The sequence below is a fragment of the Balaenoptera musculus genome, chromosome 16, assembly GCF_009873245.2.
Source record: "Balaenoptera musculus isolate JJ_BM4_2016_0621 chromosome 16, mBalMus1.pri.v3, whole genome shotgun sequence".
Taxonomy (NCBI): domain Eukaryota; kingdom Metazoa; phylum Chordata; class Mammalia; order Artiodactyla; family Balaenopteridae; genus Balaenoptera; species Balaenoptera musculus.
Genome location: NC_045800.1, coordinates 39,414,192 through 39,428,539, shown reverse-complemented (window position 1 = coordinate 39,428,539; position 14,348 = coordinate 39,414,192). Strand labels below are relative to the sequence as shown.

The 14,348-nt window shown below is 40.3% G+C and overlaps 1 protein-coding gene across 5 annotated transcripts in view; it reads right to left on the bottom strand.

The window, feature by feature from the left end:
• SGMS1 (sphingomyelin synthase 1) overlaps positions 1 to 14,348 on the bottom strand; it is a 295,764-nt gene that overhangs the window by 12,120 nt on the left and 269,296 nt on the right. For all 5 annotated transcript variants that reach the window (XM_036829630.1, XM_036829631.1, XM_036829633.1 and 2 more), the window contains one exon: positions 8,916 to 9,033. In XM_036829630.1, coding sequence (XP_036685525.1) covers positions 8,916 to 9,033 — 118 coding nt within the window. The remainder of the gene's footprint in view (positions 1 to 8,915; positions 9,034 to 14,348) is intronic.

Genomic DNA, 14,348 nt, shown 5'->3' with positions numbered 1-14,348 from the left:
CGTCATAAGAACAACAACGAGCATAAATCCAGACGCAAGCCCCAGTTTCGGGTTAACCATCCAGGTGGCTCTGGATGAACCATTTTACCCATTCTAGCTTCAGTTCTCTCATCTGGAAAATGGTGAGACCACCACCACCTCACCCTCAACCCTCACTGCCCAAGGGAAGTAACGTTTATAAAAGTGATTGCTCAAAAATTATAAAGTGTATACAAATATCAGACCACATTACAATGATCAAGTTAGGCCCATCTTTTGGGTGAGGAGTTCCTTAAGTGAGAACTCAACGCTTAGCAGCCAAGAAGTGAAATTTGGATGGCTCTCCTTACATACACAGCCCTCACGGATGTTCATCTGTGATCACTTTTACGAATTCTTCCCCAGATAGTTATCATTTCATTCCTGGGAAGATTTAGTTTCATCCGCAAATATTATGTCCATCTCAACTGATCTGAAGTAGGGAGATTTCCCTATGCACATTCTCTTAGAACTCAGATATACAACTTTAAAAACATTCTTCCCTCCGCTGAGCTCTGAGGGATTTGGCTCTCCATACTGCTCCCTTATCCAATGTATCCAAGAGTCCCTATACCAGGCAGGCTTTTTTTTTTTTTCATGGGGAGGGGTCTCTAAATAATCATCAGCAATAAAGCACTCATCCCCTACCAGCCTCCCCTTCCCCCAGTAAAAACCTAAAAATGTTTTCATGGCCTTTAGTAAGGAGACTTATCAAAGGCTTCATAAAATCTTAAATAAAGGTCAGCTATGGATTTCCATTTACCCAGATACTTATTTGTCACATTAAAGAAATCCAGTATTTCAGTCAGGCAAGATTTCCCTTTAACAAAAATTATATCTGAGAGATTCTGTAGCCTACCTGGTCATGAAGTGAAAATTGAAAAAAAAATTCCCTCAAATTTTTGCTTTGAAAATGTGTTAAATCTAAAGAAGAGAATAATGAACAACCTTAGACTCTTCACTTAGACTCATCAATTATCAATATTTTGCCACATTTGCTTCTCCTTTTTTCTCCCACTTTTTTTTCCTGGGCCATTTGAGAATTAAGTTGAACACATTATGACACTTTACCCTTAAATGTACAAACAAGGACATTTTCTTCTGTAATCACACTCATGAAATTTAACAATGATAGAATACTATCATGGTTAATAGACATCCTTATTCAGACTCCCCCATAGTCTCAACAATGTCCTGTATAGCTTTCCCCCCGAATCTAGGATTCAATCAGAGGAGACATATTGAGGGTACTTGTCATACTCTTAATTTTTCTTAGTCTACTAGCTTCTCAGTCCTTTTTTTTTTTTTTTTTAATGACACTGACATTTTTAAAGAGTCCAGTCTAGTTTTTTTATATCAAGAGCATGGCCCTCCATTTGGCTTTATCTGATTGTTTCCTTATGTTTAAACTCAGGTTAAATGTTATTGGCAGGAATATACAGAAATGATGTGTCCTACCCAGTGCATCATATCAAAAAGCATCCGATATCATTCGTCCTGCTGCTGGTTTGATCACTTGGCTGCCAGAGTGTCTGCCAGATTTCTCCTCCGAATACACACCTTTGCCCCTTTATTATTAACAAGCAGTATGTGACTTTTTGAAACTATATAAATATTACGGTGCCCCACCTTTCACCCAGTGGCTTTAGCATCTGTTGATGATTCTTGCTTGAATTATTACTATAGTGGTTGCAAAATGGTGATTTTCTATTGCTAATATTTCTTTTATATCTAGCAGTTAGTTTTTTCTCCACCAGCACTAATTTTTAAAGTGTTTCTTATTGAAGTATTATAATTAATTACTGTCATAATTTCATTGTGATGCTCAAATTGTCTCACACGTGGCCAGTGGGAGCCTCTCAAGCAGGACAGTATGGCTTCTGAATGGAACCCACTGGCCTGCAGTGTCTGGGAAGCTCTGGAACCTTCCTCAGGACGAAAGTCCTGCTGTCCATCCGCCTGTACTCTGGCACAGTGGATCACGCTTCGTGTAGAGTCATACAGCCTCACCTCCGAGGCTCTTTGGATTTCTTCAGTGAATGCTTCTTCACCCTGGTGACCTCTTCCCACTAGAAGGCTGCTGCCATGGAGGAAACCTCTGCCACCTTCCCGATGTTTGCCCTGGTCTAGGCATTCCTCATCTCTAAATTCGAAAAACCACACAAGAGAAGCCTCATCTGCCTCCCTCGTGTGAAGTACCAAGGACAGAGATGCGGCCGAACTTCTTGCCTCTGCCACTTAGTACCTGCAGGACAACAGGCAAGTCAAGCATCTCTGGACCGACTGCAACTTCCTCCCACTCATGACTGTGAGACTTCAATGAAGAAACATTGAGAATCAGACCTGGCACGAAACAGGTAGACATAATTTAGCACCGCTCGAAGTCTACCTCCCCTCCTCTCTCCCAAACAGCTTACTTTCTGCATCACTGGAGAGATGGCTTTCTAAGGGACAGATGTGATCACATCCTATTCACAGCTTCAACCTTTCCTGGCTTCCTGTGGCCAAACTCCTTAGAAGGGTGACCAGACCCCTTGAAATCTGCCCACAACTTGCCTCTCTGGCTTCCTCTCTGCCACTCAGCCCACAGGATTCCACGCCCAGGCGTATCGAACTTTACCTGCGCCCTCAGACTTCCTTTCACACCCTTTCTGTTTTCTCCCTTTAACTCCGCTTGGCAGACACCTACTCATCCTTTTCAGACTTGGCTCGGACGGCACCTCCTCAGGGCAGCCAACACTCCCAGCAAAGTTTGCCACCTTCTTCTCTGCTTCCATGGCAACTGAGCACCACGCGCCTATTACAGCGAAGACTGTAGTCAGAGAATAATCTTATGTGTTACGTGTCTGTCACAGCTTCTGGAGGCCCATTTGTCTTACATCATATTTGTGTATCCTCAAAATTTACCCCACACAAGACAGGTCCTCTAGAAATGTGTGTTCAGAAGTAAGCAATCTGCTTGTTTTTGAAAAGAAGTCACATCTATAATCTCCCTACCTCACAATCCCTGTCTCCCTGGCGACTTCCCATAAATAAGAAAACCATTTAGAAAGTTTATAAAATCATGTACAAATGCATATAACAAATGTTAACTCTAAAGACACAGGAACAACTGCACAGAAAGCATGATCAGAACTATGTAAGAAAAATACACATAAAGAACTAATAAATATACTGAAACATGAACAGTAGATAGAACCATGAGTGTAAAAACTTTCCTCTTTTTACATTTTTATAATGTATCTATAATGAATGTAGAGTTTCTTTAAAATGGAGAAAAAATAACCTTTTTTTTAAGACAGAAAGAAGTGACTTAGTACATTTTTCTTTTTTCTTTTTCTTTTTTTCTCGTTCCTGAAAAAGGAAGAGAACAGTGGAGAGAAAAATGGGAAAGTGAAGAAGAGACTTGGGATGGGGAAGGTTACTGGGAATTATAAAGCAAGACATTTTTAAAAAAATGAGAATGAGCAAAATGGAAAATTATACTGATGATAAGAAACTGGGAGGCAAGCAGAAAATTAGGTAAACTCAAGCACTGACAATTTAAATTCCACACAATTCAACAGGATGACATGAAGCTATTTTGGTAACAGAACACAAGCCATATTCTGAAATGCTGATAAGGTTAGCAGGAGCTAATCAGAATATCAAAATTTGTCAGCAAGGAGGGCAGCTTTTGAACACTCAAGCTGTTACCTAAGAAAGTAGGAAAGAACTTAAAAAGGTTATAACATCCTAAAAAGCAATGAGTCTTGCGCCTTGTAAGACTGAACACATGCCAGTAAAGAGACCCTTGAGGATGAGGATTACTACATCACAGCTTAGCATCGAATTGAAGGAGGTGCTTTGATCTTTCTAATTCGTGCAATGCAAAAAAACTGACAGTGGCAGGAAAGAACACGGAAGTCTTTCTGTTATTATATTTGTAATTTATTGTTCCACTGAACAATTAATCTCAGATGTCCAATTAATCTCAGCCTTGTCCAACAGTGGGCTATGTTCAAGTATGCTGGATGGAAAAATAAAAAGACACGTTTTTGAAGTTCAAGAGAATCATTCCACTGAAAACACCATGTCAGATTAATGCGTTAGCCAGCTAAGTACCCAGGATGTAATGTAACTCTCTCATTTTGAAGGTTTTCAAATCTAAGGTCACCATGGAGACCAAAAACCAGAACCAACATGAATCTCACTTCAATGCTTAGGCATGAGATTAACTCAAGTGATTATTAAAATGAGAGTTTAAAACAGCATAAGTTATTCCTTCTCTTCCAATAACATTAGTGTATCTGTGTTATCTGGGGCAGGTTTTTTTTCTTTTTTCCTTTTCTTGTGGAGTTTGCTAAAACAACAACAACAAAAATTTCTTAGAAGAATTCTCAAATGTTTCTGCCTTTCTTATTTTTAAAAACTGAATCCTAAAAAGTTGGAACAAGATGACAAGAAGGTGTTTTCTGGTTGGGACACATGCTCCTTGGAGAAAAGCTGTGTTGAGATTAACAAGGGGTAATCAAGGTTGCACAAACTTGGCAGCCTCGTAAGCCCACCACGCACACCCACTGGGATATGGGACTAGTGCTTCCCAGAAGCTCCTGATCCAGGAACTGAATGCTTCCTTCCCTTCTCACGGCCCAGAAGCTCATCTCTGTTGCCGGAGCATCTGATGACAGGCCCCCTTCTCTTCTCACCTCATCATTTCACGTGACGATTACTTCTCTAAGCCATGACATTTTGTGAAGAAAAGAGTACACTGCCATCAAGTGAATGAACACTAGGAACAATTTTCTTAATTACTACTACATACCTGTTGGAACATTTTTCTTAGAAGCCATGCGTTTTGAATACTGGTGTTAAGGGAAGAATTAAGTATACTAATTATGGGGCTCTGTATGTTGGCAGAACCAAGTTTAAGTTCACGTGCCCATGTTAAACAAAGTCGTATTCTAAAGCTCAACTCTCTTCCCTTGGAGTTTAATGATGACTGATAACCATAAGAATATCCACCAACCAACAGGCCTTAGATGGTGTCTCAAGTCAGGGGATAACCAATTCTGGAAGCATCGTACTTTAATGTCCTGTCTCTGGCCTTTTCATCCATACCAACAGCTTTAACACCACCCAGAATATGATGAATCACAAATATTTAATTTCTAGTGCTGATTTTCCCCTCAGTTTCAGACGTAGACTGCTAGTTGGCCTGGACACCACCCCTTAGATATCTCACAAGTACCTCAGACTCTATTTGTTTAATCTGAAGTCATTAACTCCGTTTTCCTCCTTACCTTATAATTATCCCAGTGGTAAAAGCCAGTTGCCTTTGAAATCCTTCCTTTCTCTCCTCATTCCCTATATCAAATGTATTGCTAAGCTGTACTGATTCAGTCACTTAAATATTGCTCAAATCTGTCTCCACTTCTCTTATCCCTGGGGCCGGCGGCTTAGCTTAAGGTCCTTATATCACAGCATTTTCCACATTATATAAGATGCAAGTTTGGATGAGGTGGTCTTAAAGCACTCTCCACAAAGGCAGGGACTTCTGTCTACTTTGCTCACCCCCATGCACTCCAGTACCTCAGACACAGCAGGTGCTTAATGCACATTAAATACATTCTCTCTGGATGAATAAGAGTCTAGGGGTTAAGGCGTGATGGCCATACCAAGCTTTCTTATTTCTGTACAGCATTTTACATCGACAGAGCCCTGTGTATTTACTGCCTTCTTTCACTCCCGCAAATCCTTAAGATGGTATGACAAGTGCCATAAGCCCTGTCTTGCCAACAAAGGGACTGAGGCTCTGAGAAGTTAAATGCAACTGCTGCACAGCTAGCAAGTGCTGGACGCCATCATCCTCACTCTGACCTCAGTGTTCTTTCTACTACTGGGTAGGTTTGTATTTTTACAGGGTAACAAGTCTTCTCTCTGTGCAATGGTTCAGAGACAGTTTGACCAAGATTTGGTGGCGAGGATATTGAGACACTGGACTGGATGACTTTCAGTAAGGTTCCTTTCCGTTTTGACTAACCAAGCCCTGGGTAGGGCTCTAAGGTAGGCAAAGGTGGTCTCTGGGATCTCTCTCGAGCACTATCCCTCGCTCCCTTCTGACACTGTTCCCCAGTGCAGTGTTCTGACCCTTGTCTGACCTCTCAGTTTCTTAAGCTTGATCTCCAAGAGGCAGCACTGAGCCTTCAAGACCTTTTCCAAGTCTTCTGTCTAGCTTCAGAAATCATTCTGTTTTACTTGTGAAGTATTCTTGCCAAAGAAATTAGAACAACTGAATCAAGTCTCCAGAGCCAACTTTCTATTTAGAGGAAATATGGAGGAGAGAGGAAGAAGTTAATTGACACTAGAAAGAAGCAAACAGATAAATCCAGAATGTGGGATATTCTACAGGACAACTGCTCTGATCTCTGTAAGTTACTGATGGGGTTTAAAAAAAGGGGGTGGGGGGACTTCCCTGGCGGTCCAACGGTTCAGACTTCGAGCTCCCACTGCAGGGGGCGCAGGTTCGATCCCTGGTTGGGGAACTAAGATCCCGCATGCCGCATGCCAAAAAAAATAAAGGGGGTGTGGGGAGGAGAGAAGAAACTGCTCTAGAATGTAGAGACTTAACAGACAGAACAACTAAATGTAATATAAAGACTGTGGATCCTAATTTACACAAACCAACTGTTTTTTAAAAAAAGGCATTTTTTAAGACAATCAAGATATTCCATGAGTTGGTAATTGCCAATACCAAAGAATTACTGTTAATTGTGCTGAATGTACCAACAGCGATAAAGTTAAAGATAAAATGTCCAAAATTTTTAGATGCATATTAAGTATGTAGCAATGAAATTGACATTGTCTGGGGTTTGCTTTAAAATACTTCAAAAGAAAAATAGAAGATAAGATGAAGCAAATGTAGTAAATCTTGATAACTACTGAATCTGGGTGCTGGTATACGGTGGTTCCTTATACTGGTTTCTCTCTGGGATACAGTTGAAAAATTTCACAACAAAAAACTGTTTTTTTTTGAACCCATTCTTCCAAGAGCTCTGTTCTACAAAAGAATTAGATTTAGTGAGTTTTTACTAATAATTTTTGCTAACATTTTACCCCCTCCTGTATACTTTACTTTAAAGATTCTAATTTCCAGAAGACTGTCACAGAAAGATGGCCCTAGTCGGGGTTTCTGGCAGCATGATAAATGAGTGACACACTTGGGTCTGGTTTTGCACACTGTCCCTGCCATTACCTCTGTCTTTACCAAGAAAACCCACAAGCTATATTTAGCTATGGGATCTTGGCTGGATGTGCTGATGACTCAAGCTGACTCTGTAAGTGCCAATACTAACCAAGCGTGGGGTTGCCGGCAACTGGGTGAGCTGCAGAGGTCCTAAGAAGAAACAAGGCTGGAACCAGATCAGGGAAAAAGGCCACACACACAGTACGACCCCTTGATGCTGGGTCCATCTTCAACATGGGCTGGACCAGATCCCACATCTACCTAAACTGGTATGACATGTTCCTTGGTGGAGAAACTTCCCATGCACAGACTTTTTTAAGAACCGAACTACTACTGAGAACACACTTGCTTATCAAACCAGCCTCCCAGCAGGAGTCTACATCACTGGGTCCTCAGTGACAACAAGGTATTTGGTCTAACTCAGGAGCTGTAGGCAAGTGCCTGAGAGCTTTCACAGAGGATAAAGAAGATGTGAGGCTGGCTTTCTTTGGAAGGGCTGAAGAAAGAGCAAGGAGATGCAGAGAGGCAGGATTGCTGATGGAGATGAGTAGAACCTTGGGATCATTCATTCCTTATGACGGCTTCTCCAGTTACGGAAATAGACTGTAGCAAAAACGGAAAGAGGGCAGTAACAAACTAGCTACCTCTCTGAGCACATACGTAAGTCTAGGAAGGAAGGGGACCACAGTAAGCAAGCAACCTAAAGAGATCCAGAATTTCAAATGATAAAGACACCACTTTAAAAATCCCTCTTCCAAGGGACTGGATTCTTCAGCCCTCTTCCAAGGTTGTATCAGAGAGACTGTCTCTTCTGGAAGTAACAAAAGTACAAATGGATGAAATTGAAAGGACGTTCCACTAGCACAAGTGCGATGCGAAGAAATGATTCCAAACACACAGCATTCCATTTTTTCTCCCACCCAAATCGAGGAAATGAGCTTCTTCTACTTCTTATTACATTAAAAAGCTTTAATGTAGTTAAACATTTTTAAAACGAAATCTCCTGTTAATTATTTCATAAAATTCCGATGATCTCCCCAGTTGAAATTATTCCAAGGCAAAAGTTGGGGTAAGGAGTATTACGTGAATCTGATGGAAAGGTAGAGACAATAGAAGAGGAATAAAGTTTATTTTAAAGAAAAGCTTCTGTGCTACTAGAGAAGATCAATACAGCAAAATGTCCCGCCAGGGAGGAGAGATCTTGTTTGGGTGGGTGGAGGGTGCAAAGGGACAGGAATAGTGTCTCTAGCTCTGCTGTTACGGATTCCCAATGTAGGGATTAATAGAAAGAAGGAAAAAATATCATTTGAAACCGAACCTTCCATCTAAGAGAGGGAAAAAGCATATAAAAGCTTCTGGATCTCTATCAAGGGAGGGAATGATATTTTAAAAGTATGGCAGGAAACCAAAGAGCTATGCCCACACACAAAGCTTAACTGCTTCCATCACACTAACTAGACCACATATTTCCCCAGCTGCAAAGCACTGGCAGGGTTTGGGAATTTTAAGAAGGGCGGGGCCACCTAGCTGTATTGCTTAGTAACGTTCCCAGATGAAGGCAAAGGGACTTGATTCTATTCTAAGGAAATTTTCACCTTCAGCCTAAGTCAAAGGACCCCTGGGCAAGATGAGAAACAAACAAAAAGGGAAATTACAGCGAGGAATGGTTTACCTTCGGAGAGCAGTTGAAATGCATACCGGGTACTGGGAGTGTAGTTACATACATTGTAATACACCGATACAGGTACAGCGTGCCAACTATGCAGAAAAATCTTCTGCTAATAATAGACCTAGAAAAAGGGAAAAACAGGGCAGACACTCAGTCATGAAATTTCGCAGGTTCATTTACTTCAAGTTTTCAATGACCCAACAATACAAACAAACCCCAAAACTACTTGAGAGATTGAAATCAGAATTTTATAACTATAGCTAAGAGCAGATTAAGGTGAGGATTTTGAGAATGATATTGTTTTTTTCCTTTTAAATATTAACTTTAAGGCCAGAGGAGTTTAAAACACTCTATATTGCTATTAATTGGGCTTCCCGAGGCCTTAAACATGAGTTGACATTCAACTGATGTACAAGTAGGGCCTATTCTGATGGGTCAGAGCTGACTCAGTACCTGTGGTTAAACATTTAGAGAGTGTCTTTTCTGTCATAAAAAAAGATGTGCAGAAAATTACAATGACATTAAAACGAGAATTCAAAACTTTTCTGACATTTAATGAGCCAAAGACATTAAACCATTGTACTTGTACATCCCAGAAACTGATTATCTTAGCAGATCTCCAAGGTAGCACGATGCCAAGAAAAGAGCCTGTCTCAGTGATAGCATCCAACCTCTCTCTGCTAACTATGTGGCCTTATAGGCTATTGACATCTCTGAGTCTCAGTTTCCTAATCTGTAAACCAGAAATAAGAACATTAGAAATAATGTATGGAAAATCCCTGCCATCCATGCACAATGGCGGTCAACAAACGTATACATTTTGTGGATGAATCACAAAATAAGCAAGAATTAGAATTAGACATCTTTTCCATTTCAAGTTTAGTGGTGGTTCTAATGAAATTATTTGATATGTATATGTGAACATGTATACTGAGTTTGATAACTTCTCCTAATAGCAATTTCCACATAGGTTTGGCTTTAACTAGATAAAGTTGTACAAACTTAAGTGTATGCTTGAACAAGAATGTTCCTTCTAATTCTACCTGTTCTATCTTGTTCTACCACAGGCCAGAATCAGAGTCCTGTGGGTCTCCTCCTCCTCAACCTAGAGGGGTTCAAATTTTTCCTTGGCCCAGGGCAACCTGACATAAATAAACACAACTGTTTTGGAAACAGTGAACAGGCTTTCCTCTGAGGATACTGAACATTCACTCTATAACTGTACAATGTGCCTCTATTTTTATGCAGGATGGACATCCCTACTGGAGGAGAATTTGTATCATTTGTATTTTTTAACAAGAGGAATGAAGTGATATGTCACTTGTGTGATTAGAAACTAATTTAAAAATAACCCACGTAACTGTATTAGTATTTCATTCATAACTACACAGTTCACGTAAGGTCCTAAGGTTGTACGGGTAGAGTCTGGGTGTTTTGCCTCTTTACCCAGATTTTAGAAACTGGGTCAAAACTGCTTACCACAGAGAATGTCTTATTTTCTCTTATTAAATCTGTGCTTGGGGCTTCCCTGGTGGCGCAGTGGTTGAGAATCTGCCTGCTAATGCAGGGGACGCGGGTTCGAGCCCTGGTCTGGGAAGATCCCACATGCTGCGGAGCAACTCGGCCCGTGAGCCACAATTACTGAGCCTGCGCGTCTGGAGCCTGTGCTCCGCAACAAGAGAGGCCGCGACAGTGAGAGGCCCGTGCACCGCGATGAAGAGTGGCCCCCGCTTGCCACAACTAGAGAAAGCCCTCGCACAGAAACGAAGACCCAACACAGCCAAAAATAAATAAATAAATAAAAGATTATTTAAAAAAAAAAAAAAAAAAAAAAAAAGCTGTGCTTGCCACCTCCAAGGACAAGAACTTATTCAGCATAAAGCTGTCTTTTATAAAGGTATGTGTCTCTAATTTCACTTGATGAAAAGCACAGTATAATTAAACAATATAAAGAGGGACAATACTAGAGAATATTACTAGACTATAAATGTCTTACCAAAATACTTGAAATACCCACGTGAGTTTTACATTGTAAGATACGATGATCATTTTTCTCAAAAAGAAAATGCCCTCTCTCACCATCCTGTTCAAACAAACAGAAATGACTTGCCATTTTACTTGAACTATACGAAAAACATCTACAACAGAAAACTGTTAAGTCTATTTAGATATGTTAATCTCTTCAGATGAAGAGAAACAAAATGACTCCTATCACTCCATTTTGGGAAAGATTACTATCTTAAAATCCCTTTGCCTGATGGTTTCATGGTGCACATAAGATACACACACGCACACACACACACACCAATAACTATTTCCATATCTCAAACTTGAGTCACATTTGAGAAGCAGTGAAAAGACTTAGGATTACCTGAGAATGAGGTATATGAAAAAATGATAACGGATAAGAAAAGACAAATTCTTTAACAAAAAATACTTAAAAAGTATCAAACATTAAAGATTCAGTCACATTTACTCTTTGACTTGAAGTGAAAATGTCAAATGATTTTATCAATGTGACTTCATCAATATTAACACAGTGACAAGTTGGAAGTGACTATTAATAAGAATCTTCTGATCTTTGGTATTTACTTAATCTTTTTGAAAGTAAGCTTAGAATATCTTCAATGTATAATTTTAAACAAGAATCTCCTACCATAAACTTTAAAAAGCAGGATATAAAAGTGTTTCAAAAACTTGTATCCTGTTAAGGTATTTTTCCTTAATCAAACAATTTCATACATTAGAATTCTTTCTTACTTAAGTTTAAAAGTTCAAGATGTGGTGAAAAAAAAAAAAAAAAGTTCAAGATGTGTTTTAAAGAAAAAAGGTTTAAAGTAGTTTAAAATGTAACAAGACAACAAAAAAGCCACAGAGGAAACATTAATGAGGTATTTCCAGAGATTAAGCAAATGCCAAGGACAATATGCACATTATAATTCTCAAAACCACAATGCTGTTCTTCTCACATGGGATACATCTCTCCTTTCACGTTGGAAAGAAGCCTGTTCCTATCTGCTTGCACTCTGCAATGACTATCACGTCACAGACACTTGTACTTGGTCACGATTATCTATTCTTCTCTCAAGTATTTGAGTAATAGGCTCATTACTACTTTCTCTGACAGAAAAGAAAAACATACTTGTTAAATTCAATAGGGAAATAGGAATAAAAGTGTTAATATTTTATAGATAATCATTAAGACTTGCTAGAATGGTATGTTAGGTCCAGGATAACTTTATTAAACCTTTTACTATCCCTACTTAAAGAGGAAAAAGTACACAGAACCTGATTAATTACTACCAAATACAGGCTTAAAATAGCAGTACTGCTTTGTTTCTGGCATTTGATACAATGGTCTAAAATTCTAAAGGAAAAACGATGAAAGAAATGAATATACTGGGAAGTAAAATTAAAATACTGGAAAGTTCTTTTGTTTCCCACAAGTTGTCTCTTTCTGGGCTGTAGCCAGCAGACACACAATTCTTTCAGTGCTCAGACCTGCTCTGCCAGCTCTTGAAACAAACCGGTCCTGAGACATAGCAGTGGAACTAACCAACAATCCCAAAGTAGGAGGCGATAAACACAGGGGACAGCACATGTATCTGGACCAGGATCAGGGAGGCCCACATCTCTGGAGCAATCATGGAGGCCAGTGCACAGTTCAGGTCCCTCCAGTATATGCCACAGGGACAAGGCGTCTCCAGCTTATCTTCACACAGATGCTGGCTCTACCTTTAACAAAGGCTCGCGTGATGATTTGAATCATCTCAATTAACTTCCTTGGAAATTGGCTTCCTCACCAGCAAAACGGTATCTTTCTTATGATTCAGAGAAATGCTACTGAGGAATTTCCCCAGACTGTTATTAACAGTAACTAGGGTTTTGCCAAATTTCTCCTCTACGCCGAGCTCTGTGTCATTTAATTCTTAAAATAACCTGCAGTGCAAGGCTATGATCCTTATTTTACAGATGGGGAAATTGCAGTTTCAGAGAGTCTAAGGTGAAATATAAATACATTACACAAGACAAAAAGATTCAGGAAATGGCTTCAAATTGTGTAAGAAATCCCAATTTTATTTTGAGACTACACTGTTGTGTACCAGTAGATGAGCCAACATCCGATCACATTTAAGCTACATACCGAAATCCACTTAACTCAGATTTTTCACTTAGTGTTTTATGTCATATTTCGTATTGACCCAGACCTCTACAAAATAAGCACTTTTGATAGTTATTTAATGATAACCATGTTACTTATTAAAGTACTGAAAAAAATCCTTCTAGGTATCCAGAAGGAAACTGTCCATTCTTCATTATTGTTTGCACAGTCCGTGCCCAGTTAGATATGCTTACGCCGCCACCCCCCCCAATGTTTGGTCAGTCATTCTGAAATGTCATGCATTTCTCAACATTCTATCTCGCCTGAACTTCCACTATGACCTTTGACCTAGTGTCCCTAATTCCTCTTGTGCCTCCCTAAAATCCTTTCTACAAAGAGCAGCCAGAATCCTCTTTTGTTTGAAACAGTTAAACAGAGTACGTCCTTTAAAACCCTCCAATAGTTGCCAAATATATTTTGAATAAGATCCAAATCCTTTGCCAAGCCCATGAGGCCCTAGATGATCTGGCCTGCCTCTCTCCAAGCTCACCTCCCACTGCTCTCCCCGTCATTCCTCAACTCCAGTCCGATGCCCTCGGTGCAACTGAACACATCACCCCAAGTCCCTCCTGCCTTAGGTAGGATCTCTGTGCCAGCCATTTCCTCTGCCTGGACTCCTGGAACACTGCCTGTCACTCAGGTCTCTGAGAGACCACCTACTCTAAAGAAGGTGCCTGGTGCTAGCTTCTATTTTACTTTCTTCATAGCCTCCCACTCCCATGCCCACATGCTGTTGAAGCTAACTCCAAAGAGTTTCTTAAATCTGTTTTCCTCCCTTTAATTCCTTGCTACTAGCCCGTGGATTCCCTGGAGTACGACAACTGCTCATTTCTACCTAATGAAGTTCCAACTCCCCTCATGGGCCCCCCTGCCACATGACCCCAAGCTACCTTAACCATTTTATCTTGCAGACATGAATTCCACTGCCCTGGGCAAAACGAGCCCCACTCATCGTTCCCTAAAACCCTAGTTTCTTGCTTTTGCCAGCAAATCTCTTTCCCTGGCCTCTCCTGTTACTCTATCCACCTACCTCAAATACCACGTCTGCATGAAGCCTCCTACATGTTCCCAACTGGGCAGAGCTACTTCATCCTCCAAAGCGCTTCAGAACTTGTTTTGTATTTTACGGTAGTTTTAATAGTGAGATTGGCATCACCATTACCAACAGAGGCCCTCATTCCTTCTATGAGACGAAGCTCTGCAAGAAAGCTGCTCATCACTTATGTTTTAGTCCCAGTGGGACTCGTGATGGTACCGGTAATATGGGCAACACC